Source organism: Podarcis gaigeae, assembly GCF_964106915.1.
Source record: "Podarcis gaigeae genome assembly, chromosome: 15".
NCBI lineage: Eukaryota > Metazoa > Chordata > Lepidosauria > Squamata > Lacertidae > Podarcis > Podarcis gaigeae.
The window spans coordinates 36850858-36866718 of record NC_139692.1 but is presented as its reverse complement, the minus strand read 5'-3'; the positions used below and the strand labels follow the sequence as shown (position 1 = coordinate 36866718).

At 41.1% G+C, this 15861-nt stretch overlaps 1 protein-coding gene across 2 annotated transcripts in view; it reads left to right on the top strand.

Annotated features, from left to right (window-relative positions):
* PAFAH1B1 (platelet activating factor acetylhydrolase 1b regulatory subunit 1) overlaps nt 1-15861 on the top strand; it is a 50792-nt gene that overhangs the window by 21067 nt on the left and 13864 nt on the right. Inside the window, exons 2-5 of one of the 2 annotated variants that reach the window (XM_083714711.1) lie at nt 1108-1318; nt 10549-10590; nt 11874-11958; nt 15295-15369. In XM_083714711.1, the coding sequence (XP_083570837.1) occupies nt 1287-1318; nt 10549-10590; nt 11874-11958; nt 15295-15369 (234 nt within the window). In that variant the 5' untranslated portion in view covers nt 1108-1286. The remainder of the gene's footprint in view (nt 1-1107; nt 1319-10548; nt 10591-11873; nt 11959-15294; nt 15370-15861) is intronic. The other variant, XM_083714712.1, reaches the window with a different exon arrangement.

Below are 15861 nucleotides of genomic sequence, written 5' to 3'. Positions count from 1 at the left end.
CCCTGCAATGCAGGAATCTTTTTTTACCCACAGAGGGTTGAATCCATGGCCCTGAGATTGAGTCTTATGCTCTATCGACTGAGCTGTCCTGTCTGTACCCCATAAAGAAGTGGAGAAATCATAGCCGTTAACTCTTTGAGTACAGAAAGAAATGACTTGAGTTCTTGGGTCACTGGTACTCTGTAACCTGCCTGTTAATCTTTTGCATGTTGAACATAGTAATAATGTTATTGGACTATTGTCTGTAGTTCACTGGGTTTTGGCTGATGAGTCATGACTTGAAACTTGCTCCGTAATTTGTATTGTATTACTAGTGTCAATACAATTTACAGTTTTAAAAATACTTTAAGAGGAAGAGAGAACATTTTTATGCTGTAGGACTGACTGTTTTTACAGTTGTTTCTTCTTCTTGGAGACCCTTGCCTGGAACTGGTGTTCAGTGGGAAGGGAGCTAAGGGTCTCTAGCAAACTAATTTGCACCTCATCAAGTGATTAAACCAGTATAAATCCAATATAAAGTTTGGCATGTGTCCAGAAACTGAGAGAAAGAAAGAGGATGAGGAGCAAGGTGGGCACCTGTAGTAAAAATAAAATAAAATAGTGAATTTCATATGGCAGGATGGAGCTAAAGGTTGGTCCCCATTCTAAAGGCCGACCCTAGTGGAATTACAAAAGTATTTATTATGTTTTCTGCACTCTGCATAGTTGTTGCTTTTCTCTTTGTTATGATGGATGACAAAATTATATGCAACCCTTAATTTTCCCAGCTTCTACCAACAAGACTTACTTTTTTGCCCAGGTATAGGATCAGCCCCTGTTTAATGTGTTTGAACTTACTGTTTTTTCTGTGTTAGATGCTTTTATGTTTTATTAACTATGTTTTATTAGCTGTGTGTTAGATGCTTTTATGCTTTATTAGCTATAGGCTATAATTATCTTTTAATAGAATATTGTACACTGCTTAAGAGTTTTTAAAAAACTTATTAAGCAGTTTATAAATGTTTTCAACAAATAAATAAAAATAACATTTGTCTTATGAGTAGTCAGTACTTCAGTGTTGCAGAAGTTGTTCATAGCAATAATTGCACAAACTCTTGCATTTTCTAGATGGAATGAATCTTCCTTGTTGAATGCATCCTGTCTGCTTGGTAGAGTTTACTTGTGGAGACACACTGTCCTTTGGGTTGAAGCCACTTTGTGGCAGACTGAATTGTGGATCCCAGAATCCCAAGCTGCTTGACGAGGAGGAGACAGCTGAATCACGTTAACTTGACATCACAGCCACAATGGTGCTGTCACAGAGGCAACGAGATGAACTGTAAGTAGCTCAATAATATTAATCTTACCTTGCTTTTAGTTGGCTGTTATGGATCGGACGCGATCATGTTTTCTTAACCAATTTTAAAGCTTTCTGTGGGCATCTTAATCAGAATGCACTAGACATTAGTTTTTTTTTAAAAAAAAAATTAAAAAAAAATCTGGCCACAAAGCAAGAATGAAGAAATGGGTTTAGTAATTTTGTGGGATCCTCCAAATTCTGGAGCTAAGCAGTGTGCTGGCCATGATGTTAATTTGTTTTTTTGGGAGATGGGTGGGAATGGGATGGAATTTGTATTCTGGAAAAAAAAATCTTCCAACTCAACTTGGCAGGCTTTGTAAGCACATGTCTGATATGCTTCTGTTAACTTTGAAGCTGTGGTTGTGGGCTGTTCCACAATTGATGCCATGGGATATCAGGAGTGGGACAGGTGGGAATGGCTTGGGAAAAACTGCCTTGCAGGCCAAATTTGGGACCCAGTTACCTCACATTCTGGAGGTTCCTTACTCATGCTACAGAAGGTCCTTTCAAGAAATCGGTGGCAAGCCCAGTTCTTTTCAGGTTTATTTTTACTGCTCAGAGGGCTGTCTTTGCCAAGTCTTCAATCTGGACTGAGCATTTTGTTCCTCCTGCTGCTGTTCTAATGATTGTCGATACTGTTAATATGTATTAGGATGAAATTTATGTTTTATTGTAGACCATCCTTAGTGCGCTTGATTGGTTGGACATACGTTCTTTATAAAAAGAAACACAGACCTGTCAGAAACTTATACAGTTAAGCCTGAGTACATTCCTGACTCCCTGCTTTTCTTCCCTATCTGCCTGTCATCTGCCCCAGGTTTTTTTATTGTGAGATTGTGGTCTGGAACATGAGTGTTTTGCTTGTACAATATCTAATATGTTTTTATTTCTAAATATTTTCACCCTACACTTCAGCTATAGTGATAGGACTGCTTACAAACTTAATTGTTTTATTCTAACTCAGGCATAGGCAAACTCAGACCTCCAGATGTTTTGGGACTACAACTCCCATCAAACCTAGCTAACAGAACCAGTGGTCAGGGATGATGGGAGTTGTAGTCCCAAAACATCTGGAGGGCCAAGTTTGCCTATGCCTGTTCTAACTTGAATACCAAATTTATCTTAAAGCTTCAAAGATATAAATGCAGGATTAAAATGACATCTAAAATGCACAGGAAAGTAAGAAGGTCTTTCTTTACTTGCTGCTGAAAGAACAGTAAGAAAGGTGCCAGGTGGAATTTCTGTGGAGAGTGTACCACAACAGGGGTGCCACTACTGGAAAGACCTTGGGTGGGGAAAGCACCTGTTAGATAATATATGGAGGGAGATGTTTCTTAACGTTCCCAGTCCTGACCTGCGAAGGGCTTTACAGGTCAAAACCAGCTCTTCTCAGTTGGGCCTGAAAATGGGTAGGAACTGTTACAGTTTTCAAAGTATGGCTATAATATACCCAGTCCCAGTCTGCAGAATATGGTTTCTCTATTGCTAACAAAAATTTGTGATAAGAATAAATAATTGTAATGCTCTCTTGAGGAAGGGTTTATTTTCCGTAAATGTACAGCTATTGCACATTTTTCTTTATTTTGGGGGTTTTGGGCAGAGTTGGCTAGCATATTCTAAGGAGAGCATTTAGTGAGTAGAATATGTTTGAGTTCTATTAACTGAATAAGCAAGATAAGGATTCACTGAGGCTGAGAGCACTTGCTCACAAAGGGCACTGCTTTTCTCTTTCTGCATGAGTTGGGCGGTAGACAAAATTATTTGATACTCCTGTTAAGATACTTACGGCATTCCAATAACTTAACACTGTATGTTAAGCAAACCTGTAATGCTGGCCAAGGTAATCTTTCAGCAGTATTTGAACAGTTAACTGGTTAGTTAATTGCTAACTGATCTGCTGACAAATATTGTCCTGCTTCAGCCAGCCAAGTAAATGCCAGGTCCCTTTCATTTAGGCCACAGTCTACCTTGACTGTCAGAGCACCATCTGTTAGAACAGGGGTGTCTCTTTTGTCCTCATCACTGCAGGGGTCAATATCTGATGCTTGCACTGACATGCATGCTAATCTCTGGAGCATGTGCCAGCATTGTGATGTCTGCTGCTGTTAAATTGACTTCTTGCTTTGCTCATTCTTGGTCACATGGTAGCTCAAAAACAACTGCAAATGGTTGGAATAAAGACTGTGTGTTCTGAAGTCTTAACTGCATAACATCTGCAAATTGGATGACAAATTATGTGACAAATGCTGAATTTATATCTCCACGATTGATTTCATTGATTAAAAACATCGTCTAGTAATGGTTCTGCTGACAGTCATGAGGAGGAGCAGAAAGCTATGCAGAGCGTGAAGCCTTGTACCCACACTTTCAACACTATCTCTGCAAGATTTTTTTTAAAAAAGAGAAACAAAGTTCTGTGCCTTCCACAAATTAGTGTATTTTTACACCCACACCCACACACCTGTTTACAAGGGAAGGTGACTCCTAGCCTGCACAATGCCTCTGATGACTACAGCATCTGATGACTGCAGCATTTTAATGAAGGTGTGGTTGAATAGCCGCCCACACTTTTGCTTGTAACAGAAACTAAAATTGTTTTCAGGAGTTGAGCAGGAGTCATGGTCTACACATGCAGGAGAATGAGGTGGGAGGGAATGCCACTTCTCATTGCTCTCTTGTGTGCTAAGTGTATTCCAGGCAAAAGTTACTGTACCAAGGATACCCATGGTGTATCAGTGTTTTGATTGCATTTTTTAATACAGCGAAGCATTCAGAAACTGATCCGGCCGCAATCTGAAATGAAAATAGTCCATTCTCCACTTCATTTTTGCTGCATGTAAAGACCAGGCATAACAGTTCGTTGCTGCATCTCTTTGGGCTGTGTTATGTTATCACAGTGTGTAAGTGCATGTGCTTCATAACTGTGAAACCCCTTACACTGCTCTTCCTGGGATTGGTGATGCTGTGTGTCAAGGTTAACTTCTGTTTCCTGGTCTTTCATTTTAAGAAATAGTGTTTGCCTCCAAGCCTTGCAGAATTTAGTCAACCCTGCTGTGAGCAGATACAGATATAAGGTGGGATTTATTAGACCAATTCAGCCATGAGCCCACCTTAGGCAAGCAGCTCTCCCATAGGCTCTTATTCCCCTTCCTGAAATTTGGGATGAGAGATAACCAACCTATAGAATAGTCCAGCATTTTAAGGAATACTTGAAAATGTCTGCAAAGTACTTCCAACATTTGGTTTTGACCCTGTAAATCAGTGATGACCAAACTTGGCCCTCCAGCTGTTTTGGGACCATAATTCCCATCATCCCTGACCACTGGTCCTGTTTGGCCAGCAATGCTGTAATGAATATTATTATTCTAGCCCATGTTTGTCAACACTTGCAATGAAAATGCCCCTGTAGACCAGCAACACCTGTGTGCAGCTTAGTGATATAGCCAAAACAAGGACAATGAAGTCCCCAAAGCGACTGTCAAGGCTCCCTCATTTTTTAATTTAATTTTATTGAATGTATATCCCACCTTTTCTCCAAGGAGCTCAAGGTGGTGTACATGGTTCTGGTACCCATTTAATCATCAAAACCAACCCTGTGAGGTGAGGTAAGCTAAGAGGCAGTGACTGGTCCCCAAGATCGCCCAGTGAACTTTGTGGCCAAGTGGGTATTTGAACCCTGATCTCCCAAATCCTAATTTGATACTCTAACCCACTACACCACACTGGCTCTCAGAGTTAACATGTTGGCTTGTTAGGCATTTATATGTTTGAGAGATTCATTTTGTTCTTGTTCCATCTGGTATGGGTGGGGCTGCCTTAAATTAGCAGGTGTGACGTTGCAGAGCAACAACAAACACAAGGAACTTGTGCACCCTGTTACTGCGCAGCAAGGGTGCACCTGAAGATGTCAGGCCAGTGCAGTGCAGGTTTTGCTGTCATCCTCGTGTGCATCTTACTTTCATGAGAGGAGGACAGAGCTGTGAAGATGACATTAGATTAATGTTCCTTTAACTTGTATTTGATAAGTGAGTTGGTGGTATTTTTGCAAGTCTGTTGGCACCCTGCTATGAACCTAGTCCAGGGGTCAGCAGACGTTTTCAGCAGGGGGCCCATCCACTGTCCTTCAGACGTTGTGAGGGGCCGGACTATATTTTGAAGGGGAAAAAATGAACGAATTCCTATGCCCCACAAATAACCCAGGGATGCATTTTAAATAATAGGGCGCATTCTACTTTTGTAAAAACACGCTGATTCCCAGACCGTCTGCAGGTCGGATTTAGAAGGTGATTGGGCCAGATCTGGCCCCCAGGCCTTAGTTTGCCTACCCATGACCTAGTCATTATAAAAAGCAATAGTAAATGAGCAGTAGAAAGGCCAGTACTTGTGTTGTTTTAAACCAGAGGTTGCTAACCTGTGGGCTTCTGGATGTTGTTGGACTCACAACCTCTAGCAAGATATTGGGAGTTGGAGTCCAGCAACATATGAAGGGCCACAGTTTTCTTTCACCTGCTTTAAACCACAGCTTAGATTAGACTTATGCATCCTGTTAGTGCAGATCTGAACCTGCCAAGCCAATGCAATACAGATCTTAAATTCTGAGTTGAAGTGAACGAGTAATGTTCTGGTGGTGCATGTTGTTCAATAATCCCAGTGCTGCTGCTTCCCTGTTCTTTTCTTCAGTGCACGAGGGAACAAACAAACCAGAGGCTGGCTTGATGTTAAAGTGTGAGTCAGCACTTAGGGATTTTTCTCTCCTAACCATAATGTTAAACCAAGGTTTGTTCTTGGCTTGCTGTCATGGCTTGTTAGTAGTGCTGGTTCATGTCTAATGTCTCTGTGTTTTATTTCCTTCCTAGAAAACTGAAGAAAGGAGTGAAGCATGATTTGCTTGTTCATCTTAAAGCATAGTTTAAAATAAACTAAGGTTTAATGTGATTGTTAATTGGGACACACACACCCCCATCACAGGGAAAGCCCAAAATTTTCAGTCCCTGCGAATGAGTTATATTTGTTCCACTGTATAATTAAACTAAGTGCCTTCATATATGGAGGAAGAGAGTGCACATGAGCAATTTTTTAAAAAGTAAATAAAGGGGAAAAATAAATTGTAGCACAAATTGACATTAAGAATGGGGATATTCTCATTCTCCCATTGACATTTAGAGATGCAGATGCTTCATGATCTCTGCTGCATCCAACAAGGAGCAGATTCTGAGCCAGGAGGCACTTCCTTCCAACAGTTACTGTACTGGAACCTCTGTAGTAAATAGTCTTAGGTTCCAGGTGGCCTTACCTCTGGTGATGCATGTTAGCTTTGTTTAATTTCTTGCAGCCCAATTTGAAGAGAGGCTCAATTGAACCACTCTCATCTTAGCTCCCTGCTTCTCCATTGTTCTTAAAACACCAGAGAAGAGAGTTCAAGCCAGCTTTGCAACTCTGCTAAAAGCTCTCTGAAGTGGAAAAGTTTTCAATCTGCCTTCAAAAGGCTGAAAGAAGTTGCCAAGGGAAATTTTTGGGGTAGGAAGTTCATAACTGCCATATCACTACCAAGAAGTGACTCGATCAGCCCTCACCATCTTGGTGCCATGTGGGTGTTTCAGACTCCCAGCAATCATTAGCCCCTGGCTGGAATGGCCAATGGCCACAGGTGATGAGTTGTAGTCAACAAAACGTTTGGAAGGGACCAAGTGGGTGAATGCTGGTCTAGATCATATGACCGCGCACAGTACCTCAGGTAGCAGGGACATTTGCAAAGGAGACTCTGGATGGTCCTAATGTATAGAGGAGTGTCTTGTAACCAGTTTTTTATTATATGAAGTTGCTGGAAGAAGTCAATTGAAGGATTTGGTTTTTAAGATGTTGCTTTCTATGTCGTAATTTTGATTCGTTGATTTTTTTTATTAAATTCCTACTTGTTTTATTTTTTTGCACTGTTCTCTGAATGTAGGGGTGTGTGACACACACAAAAGTAAAGGCACAGCGCCCAAGTCTGCAAACACCCTTCTAATTGAAATGTGAAATCGACTTTAAAAACGACACATTTTGGGAAGCAGCAGGGGAATGGCATGGCTATGAAATTTGAGAAGCAGTTTTAATTACGTTTGGGTGGCTTGGCAATTTTTCTATCATTTTTTAGGTCCAAACAGCCTATGTCTAATCGCAGTAGATCAGATAAGGAAGAACAAACTCTTGGTCTGGTAATCCAGCACTCTTTGTTCTTCTAATTATTTCGGATGATCAAAACTATCTGATCCAACTGCAAACACTTTCTAGTGGGGTGTGGGCCATTGGTCACGTTCCAGGGCCAGAATTTTGTCTGAGCATCTTGGGTGCTTTTCCTTGAAGAATTGAAGGGCTCCAGCCTGCTTGGTTGAGCATTCTCAGCATTCTTCCCTTGGGGCTCGGGGGACTGCACCAGGCTCTCCTCCTTCTGACCCCTCGCCACACAATCCTCAATGCTCTCCAACTTCCAGAAGATCAACGCCAGAGACCTTCCAGTGAGAAGGCTTTGCTCACCAATCAAGCTTAACAGTTCTCCAGTAAATAACTCTGTTGTTCCAGGCAGATTAGTTAGCTTTTGAGATGTTATTTGAATGGCGGTATGGGCTGTTACTTTGAGCTGCTTGGGTTGCTCTAATCTTTGTGGGCTTTCCTGTAGGTCTGTTTTTCTTTGAACCTTTTGATCTAAGGCCTTTTAGCTCTTTGGGGGGATCTTGCCAGTCACTGTCCAGCTGCCGAGAATTGGAACTATCTAGGGATTGTTTGTCACTGCCATGGAGATTATTTCCCTCCTCCGTTTGGACTTCCGAACTTGTTCCTAGCCCATCAGTAGCTCCCTTTGCTATTTTGGGAGTTATCCATTCTGAGAAGTCAGTCAAACTTAGTCGTTTAGATTTGGATCTGGTCAAGTGGCTTGGCACAGAACTGCTTTTTCTTGGGCATCAGGGCAGGGTCAAGACCCCCGGAACAATCCAAAACAATCCTCGTCACTTACGATTTGTTCAGTTTCTGAACTGGGGATGGAAAATTTTAATCAGTAGACAAAACTGCAAGTCAGTCACAGAGGCAGGTTTCATCGGGCGTTCATTGTTGTGGTAAATCAGGTTGAGCGGTAAAACAATAAAACAATAAACTAAAAACAAGGAGAGGCGATGAGACAGCCAGTAAGACATTAAAAATGTGAGATTAGAATCAGGAAGTAGCTAAAAACTACTTAAAAGCTTTATTGAAGGCAGGAGCTCTGCCTAGGCTGCTGTCTCGGCCGCCATCTTGGAAAAGTCAGGACCATACCATTTTTACTTTCGCGAATGAGTGGCCCCCTGTCTCCATTACCGAAGTTACAAGTTTAATTGATCAGATGAAAGCAGGAAAGGCTGCCAGCCCTGATGCTATTCCATCTGAATTGATCAAAGCCATGTCAGAGTGGTGGGCTCTGATACTAGCGGATCTATTCACTGTGATAGATAGATCTGGTATCATGCCTAACTCATGGCAGCAATCTATAATTATCCCAATCTTTAAAAAGGGTGACAAAAAGCTGCCATCCAACTATTGGCCAATAAGTCTATTGTCAAACATTGGGAAATGGTGCGCTAAACATCTGCTAAATAAACTAACTACTTGGCTTGATGAAAATAACATCATAGGTCCAAGAGCAGGCAGGGCTTAGGCCAGGGAAATCCACTTTATGCAACTGCATGGTGTCATCTCACTTAGCCACTAAGTAAACGTGGCTTCATAAAGAATGTCTTTATGTGGCCTTCCTAGATATCAAGGCTACTTTTGACACTGTTGACAGGGGGCTGTTATGGACCAAATTGGAGATAATGGGCCTAGAACCTAGATTACTATACTTGATCAAAAAGCTTTATACAAATAACACCTTTCATATAAGAACAACACCGGGGAATGTAATGACAGATCCCATCATTATAAACCGAGGAGTAAAGCAGGGCTGTGTACTCGCTCCCTCTCTTTTAAATCTTTTTCTTAATGACCTCACTTCTTCACTAAAACAGGTGGATAACCCAAAACTCAACGCATCAAGCATCCCCATTCTCCTATACGCAAATGACATGATTTTGCTTTTATGGACAAGAATTGGCCTAAAACGATTGTTAAATTCCTGTATTGACTATCTGTCCAGAATGAAATTGTGCATGAACTTTGATAAAACCAAAATAATGGTTTTTGGGAATTCACGCAAGAGCTATAGCTGGGTACTTGGTGGAAAACCCATCCAGCAGGTATTTGAATTTAACTATCTGGGAATTACATTCCATCATAGGCTTCTATGGCGCTCGTACCGTGCAACAGCGGTGAATGCCAGTAAGATGTCTATGCAGGCCATAATGCCATTTTTCATAACAAGAGGTAATTCGCCTATCCCCTCTGCCCTCAAGGCCCTCAACGCCAAAATAATAGCTCAGTTGCTCTATGGAATTCCAGTCTGGCTGCCAGGGTTTGCCCAGTTGGTAGAACTAGTGCAGGCAGCTTTCCTTTTTAAGATTTTTGCTGTCCCACGTTGTGCACCCTATGCAGCCTTGTGTTTAGAGGGAGGTCAACACAAGGTAGAGACCGTTGCCTGGGCGAGATTTCTTCTATGTTGGTTAAACATCTACCCCGCATTAGATAAAGATCCCTTCCTCGGTGGTCTTGTCAGACCCCTTTCTTTCCCCAGGGCTACAACAGTTTAACATAAAGGTACAGCAACTTGGATTGTCAATGGAACTTTTGCGATTGATGCCTCCACCATCTGCCAAGTCTATAATAAAAACTAGGTTGTGGGACATTGAATGCCAGGAACTAACAGCAGCAGCAGAGAAAACATGTTCCCCTCTTTACTTTCAGCTTTCTTGGGCACATGAAACTAATTATAATTATCTTGAATTTCTGCTTATCCCTCAAGAAAGAAGGGCATTTTTGATGGCCAGGTTTAATTCAAACCCATCATACCTCCTTTGTGGTAGGTTCTCAGGAATGGTGGAAGAAGAAAGAATTTGCCCATGTGAAGATCACCTGATGGAAACTCTTACTCACATGGTTCTTAAATGTAAACTATATTCTGATCTCCACCAGCAGTTTCTAGATCAACTCTGCATCACCAAATGGAAACCAGAGTTGGAGGTCATACATTTTCTATTACTGGGGAATGATCAGGAGTTCACCAAATTAGTGGCTAAATATCTTTATTTGGTTTTTGGTCGCAGAAACACATTGCAGACGCCTGATCTCCCCGGAGACCTAGAGATGTAATGTTAGATTTTTTTTGCCTCTTTTCATTTGACAAATGAAGGGGAGGTGGTAATTCTGTATTGATTTACTATGGATGTTTGTATGTGATGCCAATAAAAGGTATGATGATGAGACAAAAAAGAAGAAGAAAAGAAATAAAAGATATGGGAGGGAATGTTGCTTCAGATACTAATGCTAAGTAAGACTTTTAGGGTCAAAGCCAGCACTTAAAATTGAAGATGGAAACAGGTAACCAATATAGATCTCTTAGGGTGTTGTGTGGTCCTTGCAGAGTGTACCAGTTACAAATACAGATGCTGGCATTTTTGACCTGTTGAAGCTTTTGAATTCTCTTCAAATGCAGATTTGCACAGAGTGCATTAGAGTGATAGGGCAGGTATCTCTTACCAAGGCAAGGGTACAGCTGGCGCACTTTGTGAAGAAGAAGGCACTCTGGGCCACAGCCACCTCTTAGGAATCATAAGAGAAGCCCCATTCTGTGGATCAGCAGTTCAAGGATGCATATGACACTCTCCAGGTCCTGTTCACTAATTACTTGATCAAAAAATCCTACACTCCCCACCACTTCTGTCACACCTGGGTTGAGTTTCAGTTTATTGTGTCTCAGCCAGCTCATTACTGGTTCCAAGCAATGATTCAGGGTTTCCACTGCCGCAGTGGGATTTAAGAAAAAGGAGAAGCATAATTGAATTTCATCAGCACACTGATGATGGTAAACTCCAGATCCTTGGACAACCACCTCCAGTTAGCAACGTCTAGATATTTGAGTAATAGGAAAACCCCCTGGGATTATTTGCATTGGTCAGAAGAGGATGTTCTATCTCCCCTGCCCCCTGGCACAACAGTAGAAAACTCACCTAACCACAAGGGAACCGCAGCAAATTTTCCCATTCCTATTAGGTGGTCCAGGATTATACCATGGTCTCTAAAGCATCTGAGAAGTTAAGGCAAAACAACAAGAATGCTTTTCCCAATCAGTGTCCTGGCAGTGGATAATTATTATCCTACAGCACATGAAGAGCCTTTTTTTATACTACAATGGGTATGGAGGGAAGTTATAAGGACCCCCAGAAAGTTCAATAAACCATTGTGCACAATATCCAAAAGAGCCATTAGTTCAAAGAAAAAGGGAAGGAGGTATTCTTTTACTTGTTCTTTTACTTGTTCCAGTCAAGCATGTTTGGGTACATAGCTTTGTGGATGGGAGGGGGAGGGAAATTTCTACGGAATTAATTATAAAAGGAATATTAATTAAAGACCTAAATCTCACTTCATTTAGAAATCGAGCGATAGCAGATTACCTTCGTTCTAATGGCTATGAAGAGGCATACTCTGTTTTTAAAAAGGAAGCAGAGCTTGATGTGGTGAGTACAGACTTTGTATTCCTTGTGTGATGCTTCTGATTAACCTTTCTGTCATATATGCAGTAACTTTCCAAATAGAGGTAATGGAATGGAATGCCCACAAATCTCTGCAATGAACCTGAATGGTTACTTAAGCTTCTACTATCAGTGACTGTTAAGTTAACTAAGTTTGTGGAATTGTTAATTTTCTACCTATCTTTACTTGAGGTCTGTCCATTGAGAATGCAAGATAAATGGACCAAGATATTCACTACTAGCCACAATGGCCATGTTCCACCTACACTGTCAGGCACTGTTGCCTCTGAATTCCAGTTGCTGGGAATCACAGGTGGGCAGAGTGCTGTTGCACTCTGGTCCTGCTTGCATCCTTTCCACAGGCATCTGGTTGGTCACTGAGAATAGGATGCTGGACTAGGTGGGACATTGCCTGAACAAACAAGCTCTTACATGTCTATAAACCTTTGCACAATGTCACATTGTCCTTGAAACTAAAAAGCATGAAGGATATCTATCCTATCACATTGTAGTTATTAACTTCACATGGCCTATCTCATTAAAAGAAAACCCATTCCTTAATCCATGCCTATAGTCTTTAACTGTTCTAGAAAGGACTTGGTTGATCACCTTTAATTGGGGAATTCCTCTGGAATAGTACTAGCTATGTGTAATGTATACAATACATTTTGAAATCAACATGTTTTACACTTGCAGCAAAAACTAAAGGATCCAACTATTTACTTAAAACTCAGAGTTGGGAGAGTTTAAAATGGGTACTATAAATTTCTTCAGTGGCAACTCTAGCCATATTTCATCCCATACCAGCCAAAATTTCACACAGACATAGAAACCTTTCCAAAGGACTGTGGAAAATGCAAGAGCAGTCCCATATAGGAATGCTCTTTCTAACATAAGTTTTTATAACACCTGCAGTTCTTGTTTTCAGATTATTTAGGATTTCTAAACAATTCCATCTTGGTATAATATTTAGGTGCGCTTTTAAGCACATTTCTTGTGAGACAATGTTGTTTAGCACTTACTTGATTCTGTTTCTTGCAAAGCCTTGCCTGAACTGCCATGGCCTTGCTAATAATGTGTCATTTGCTACCAGTTTATCCTCACCTCATCTGTACTTTCCCGTCTTCCTCTTCCATGTTTTATCCTGCTGACCTTATTTGAATAATACAGGCTTTCGGTAGAAACAGCAGTGCTGCTTCTGTGTTCCATGCTCCCTACAACAACAATCATGCAGTTTATACTACCTAAATGTTAAGTGGTGGAGTTTAGGCTTTCTTTGTAACGGAAGTGTATGTATACCAGCCCTAAGGCATTTGACCCAACTCTTTTTGAAATAATTGAAACTCCTAATTCAGCTCTTACTTTGTAGGTTTTGAATGAGGAATAGCTATCTTGGTGTGATCTATAAATACTGTGCTATTTCTTCAGATCATATAAGCGACTCTGACTCTGAACCATTTAAATATATGCTAATCTCCTAAGTACCCTTTAGGCCTACCAATCATGCTGTAAAAGCGTAGAATTTTGTCTGCCTTAACCAAAGTACCCACTTGAGGCCCTACATTTCATTTCCCCAAATCTCATTCAAATAAAGTCCTGGTTGTAATCTCATTGTACGAGTAATTGAAAATGGGGCTTGATGAAAGGAGTGCTGGCATACCCATCAACCTCATTAAAAACTCTTTCCCCCAAAAGGTAAGAAGGAGGACCTGGATATGCTAAGCAGCCTTGTTATACAGCAGTCATTAGGGAGATGTGTTTCACTTCCTTATGAGAGAGCTGTGTAGTGAAGCTGTGGGAGTATGAATTAGGCAGAACTCTTAATGAACTAAAAGACCCCAAAACCCAAGCACCAGTGAATTGGAATCTTATGTGTGCAACTGCTTCAGGGGCTACATTTGGCTCCAGCACAAATTAGTTCCACAAATAACCCCAAATTCCCCCAAGCACAGAGGGTAGTAATGCCTCCACTGTGGCCTCTTAACCAAGAAGATAATCCAATTACCAGTTCTGACGTTTTGCTATTCTGCCTTTTACAATCTCCAGTATTGCTGGACTCTGAGACCCCAGAACTTCAACATTGCATATAGCATCTGTTTGCACTTCCTTTGATTTTTGAGATTAACCTCTTCCCTTAATTGATAGGGCACACAGCTTGTTTAAGTAAAATAATAATAATTATTATTATTTTTGTAGTTGTGGGGGAGCTGCTGCACTTTAACCAGTGCCACTCCCTTTGACATTCATTTCTCAGCTGGGCTGTGGTTTCTGGCCATGCCTTTGTTGAACACCCTGACTCCACAGATAATCAGAATGGGGGCAGACCAGAGAGGAGGGTGTGATTTTTTGGCTTTCATAAATTCTGAGAACTTCCTGTAAGCAAGAAGTTATTTCCCTGAAGAAATAATGTAAGGAGGGAAACTTGCCCAGGATGCTTCACCGGATAGTTGAGTGCTTGTGTCTGCTTTGTGCTCTTGGTTGATGCTGGATCATGCATATCCTGAGGATTGTGCCTCTTAACACAAACCTGTTCGTCAAGGTCATCCACTGATGATTACAGCAGTGGCTTCCTGGCAGAGTAATTGACAGAATGTGTGTGAGCATGGCACTGGCTGCCACAAGACGGACCCAAGCTTAGGGGATCAGACAAATTCATGGAGGAAGATGAGCTTATTAGGCATGATAAAGAAACAGAACCTGTACATTTACTGGCACTGTGCCACAGAATACTGATTGCTGGGGAGCAAAAAAACATGGAGGGTTATTGCTTTCATTCCCTGCTTGTTCCTTCCCAAAGATATCTGCTTGGCCACTTGTGGGACAATGAAGTTAGACAGTTCTGGAAAATGTGTATCAACCCATCATTCCCATTAAACCACCACACTTGCAAGGGTGGCAGTTTGTTGCAGCCACATTAAACAATTCACATGGTCCAAAGGGGGGGAAAAGACCCCCCAAAAGCATAGAAGCACTTGAAAGCAGATGGAAGGAGCTTTTCCCTCTAAATAGCTAGTTCCTTTGGCTTTTAATGTGTTTTATCTCTGGCTTCATACATATTTGCATCAAGCAATATATAAAGGTTTGTAGGGTTCATTGATAAGCCCCACAACTCCATGCCTTCATTTTCTAAGACAATAGAAAATGCTATTCTTATTAAAAAAAAAAAGCTGGCAAAAATTGCTCTGTTTGATGTTCTTAATTTTGGGAGAAAATGCTGCTAAGCAGGACTGATGGCATTGCAGGGGGGTTGGGCTAGATGACCATGAGGGTCCCTTCCAGTCCTACAATTTATGTGTTCACAACAATTCTCTTGATCTTCAGAATGAAGAGTTAGATAAGAAGTATGCTGGACTCTTGGAAAAGAAATGGACATCAGTTATAAGATTACAAAAGAAGGTGAGTACAAGCCTCAGTTGGTATATTGCTGGTAACACTGTTGCAGTGCTTTTAAAAGAAGTATGCAAAGCAACCTATCCGGTTGGAAGTCCATACTATGATAACTGGTTTTATAATTTTTGACCTGACAACGTATTGCAAATCATGATTTATATCTGTGTGTGCTATGCAAGAATCACAATGTGTGAAAAACCGTGAAGTCAGCCAATGCCTCCACATAGCTCCATTCTTATTTCAGACATTGTGATATATCAGTATATCATGATGTTCAGCTGGTTGAAAACCAGGTATCACCCAGCTATAGTCTCCTAATTCCTCTAAATATGCCCACTGGTCTCAAGGCTAGGAGGTATGTAAGAGATAGGATCCAGCTGAAGCCTTGGCAGGTTTTTGCTTTAAACAAACACAAGAAGCATTGTTAAAAGGTAATCGTAGCAAGGATATTTGATGCAAAACGCAGGAAAGAGAAAAATTCTGGCCGATAAGGAAGGA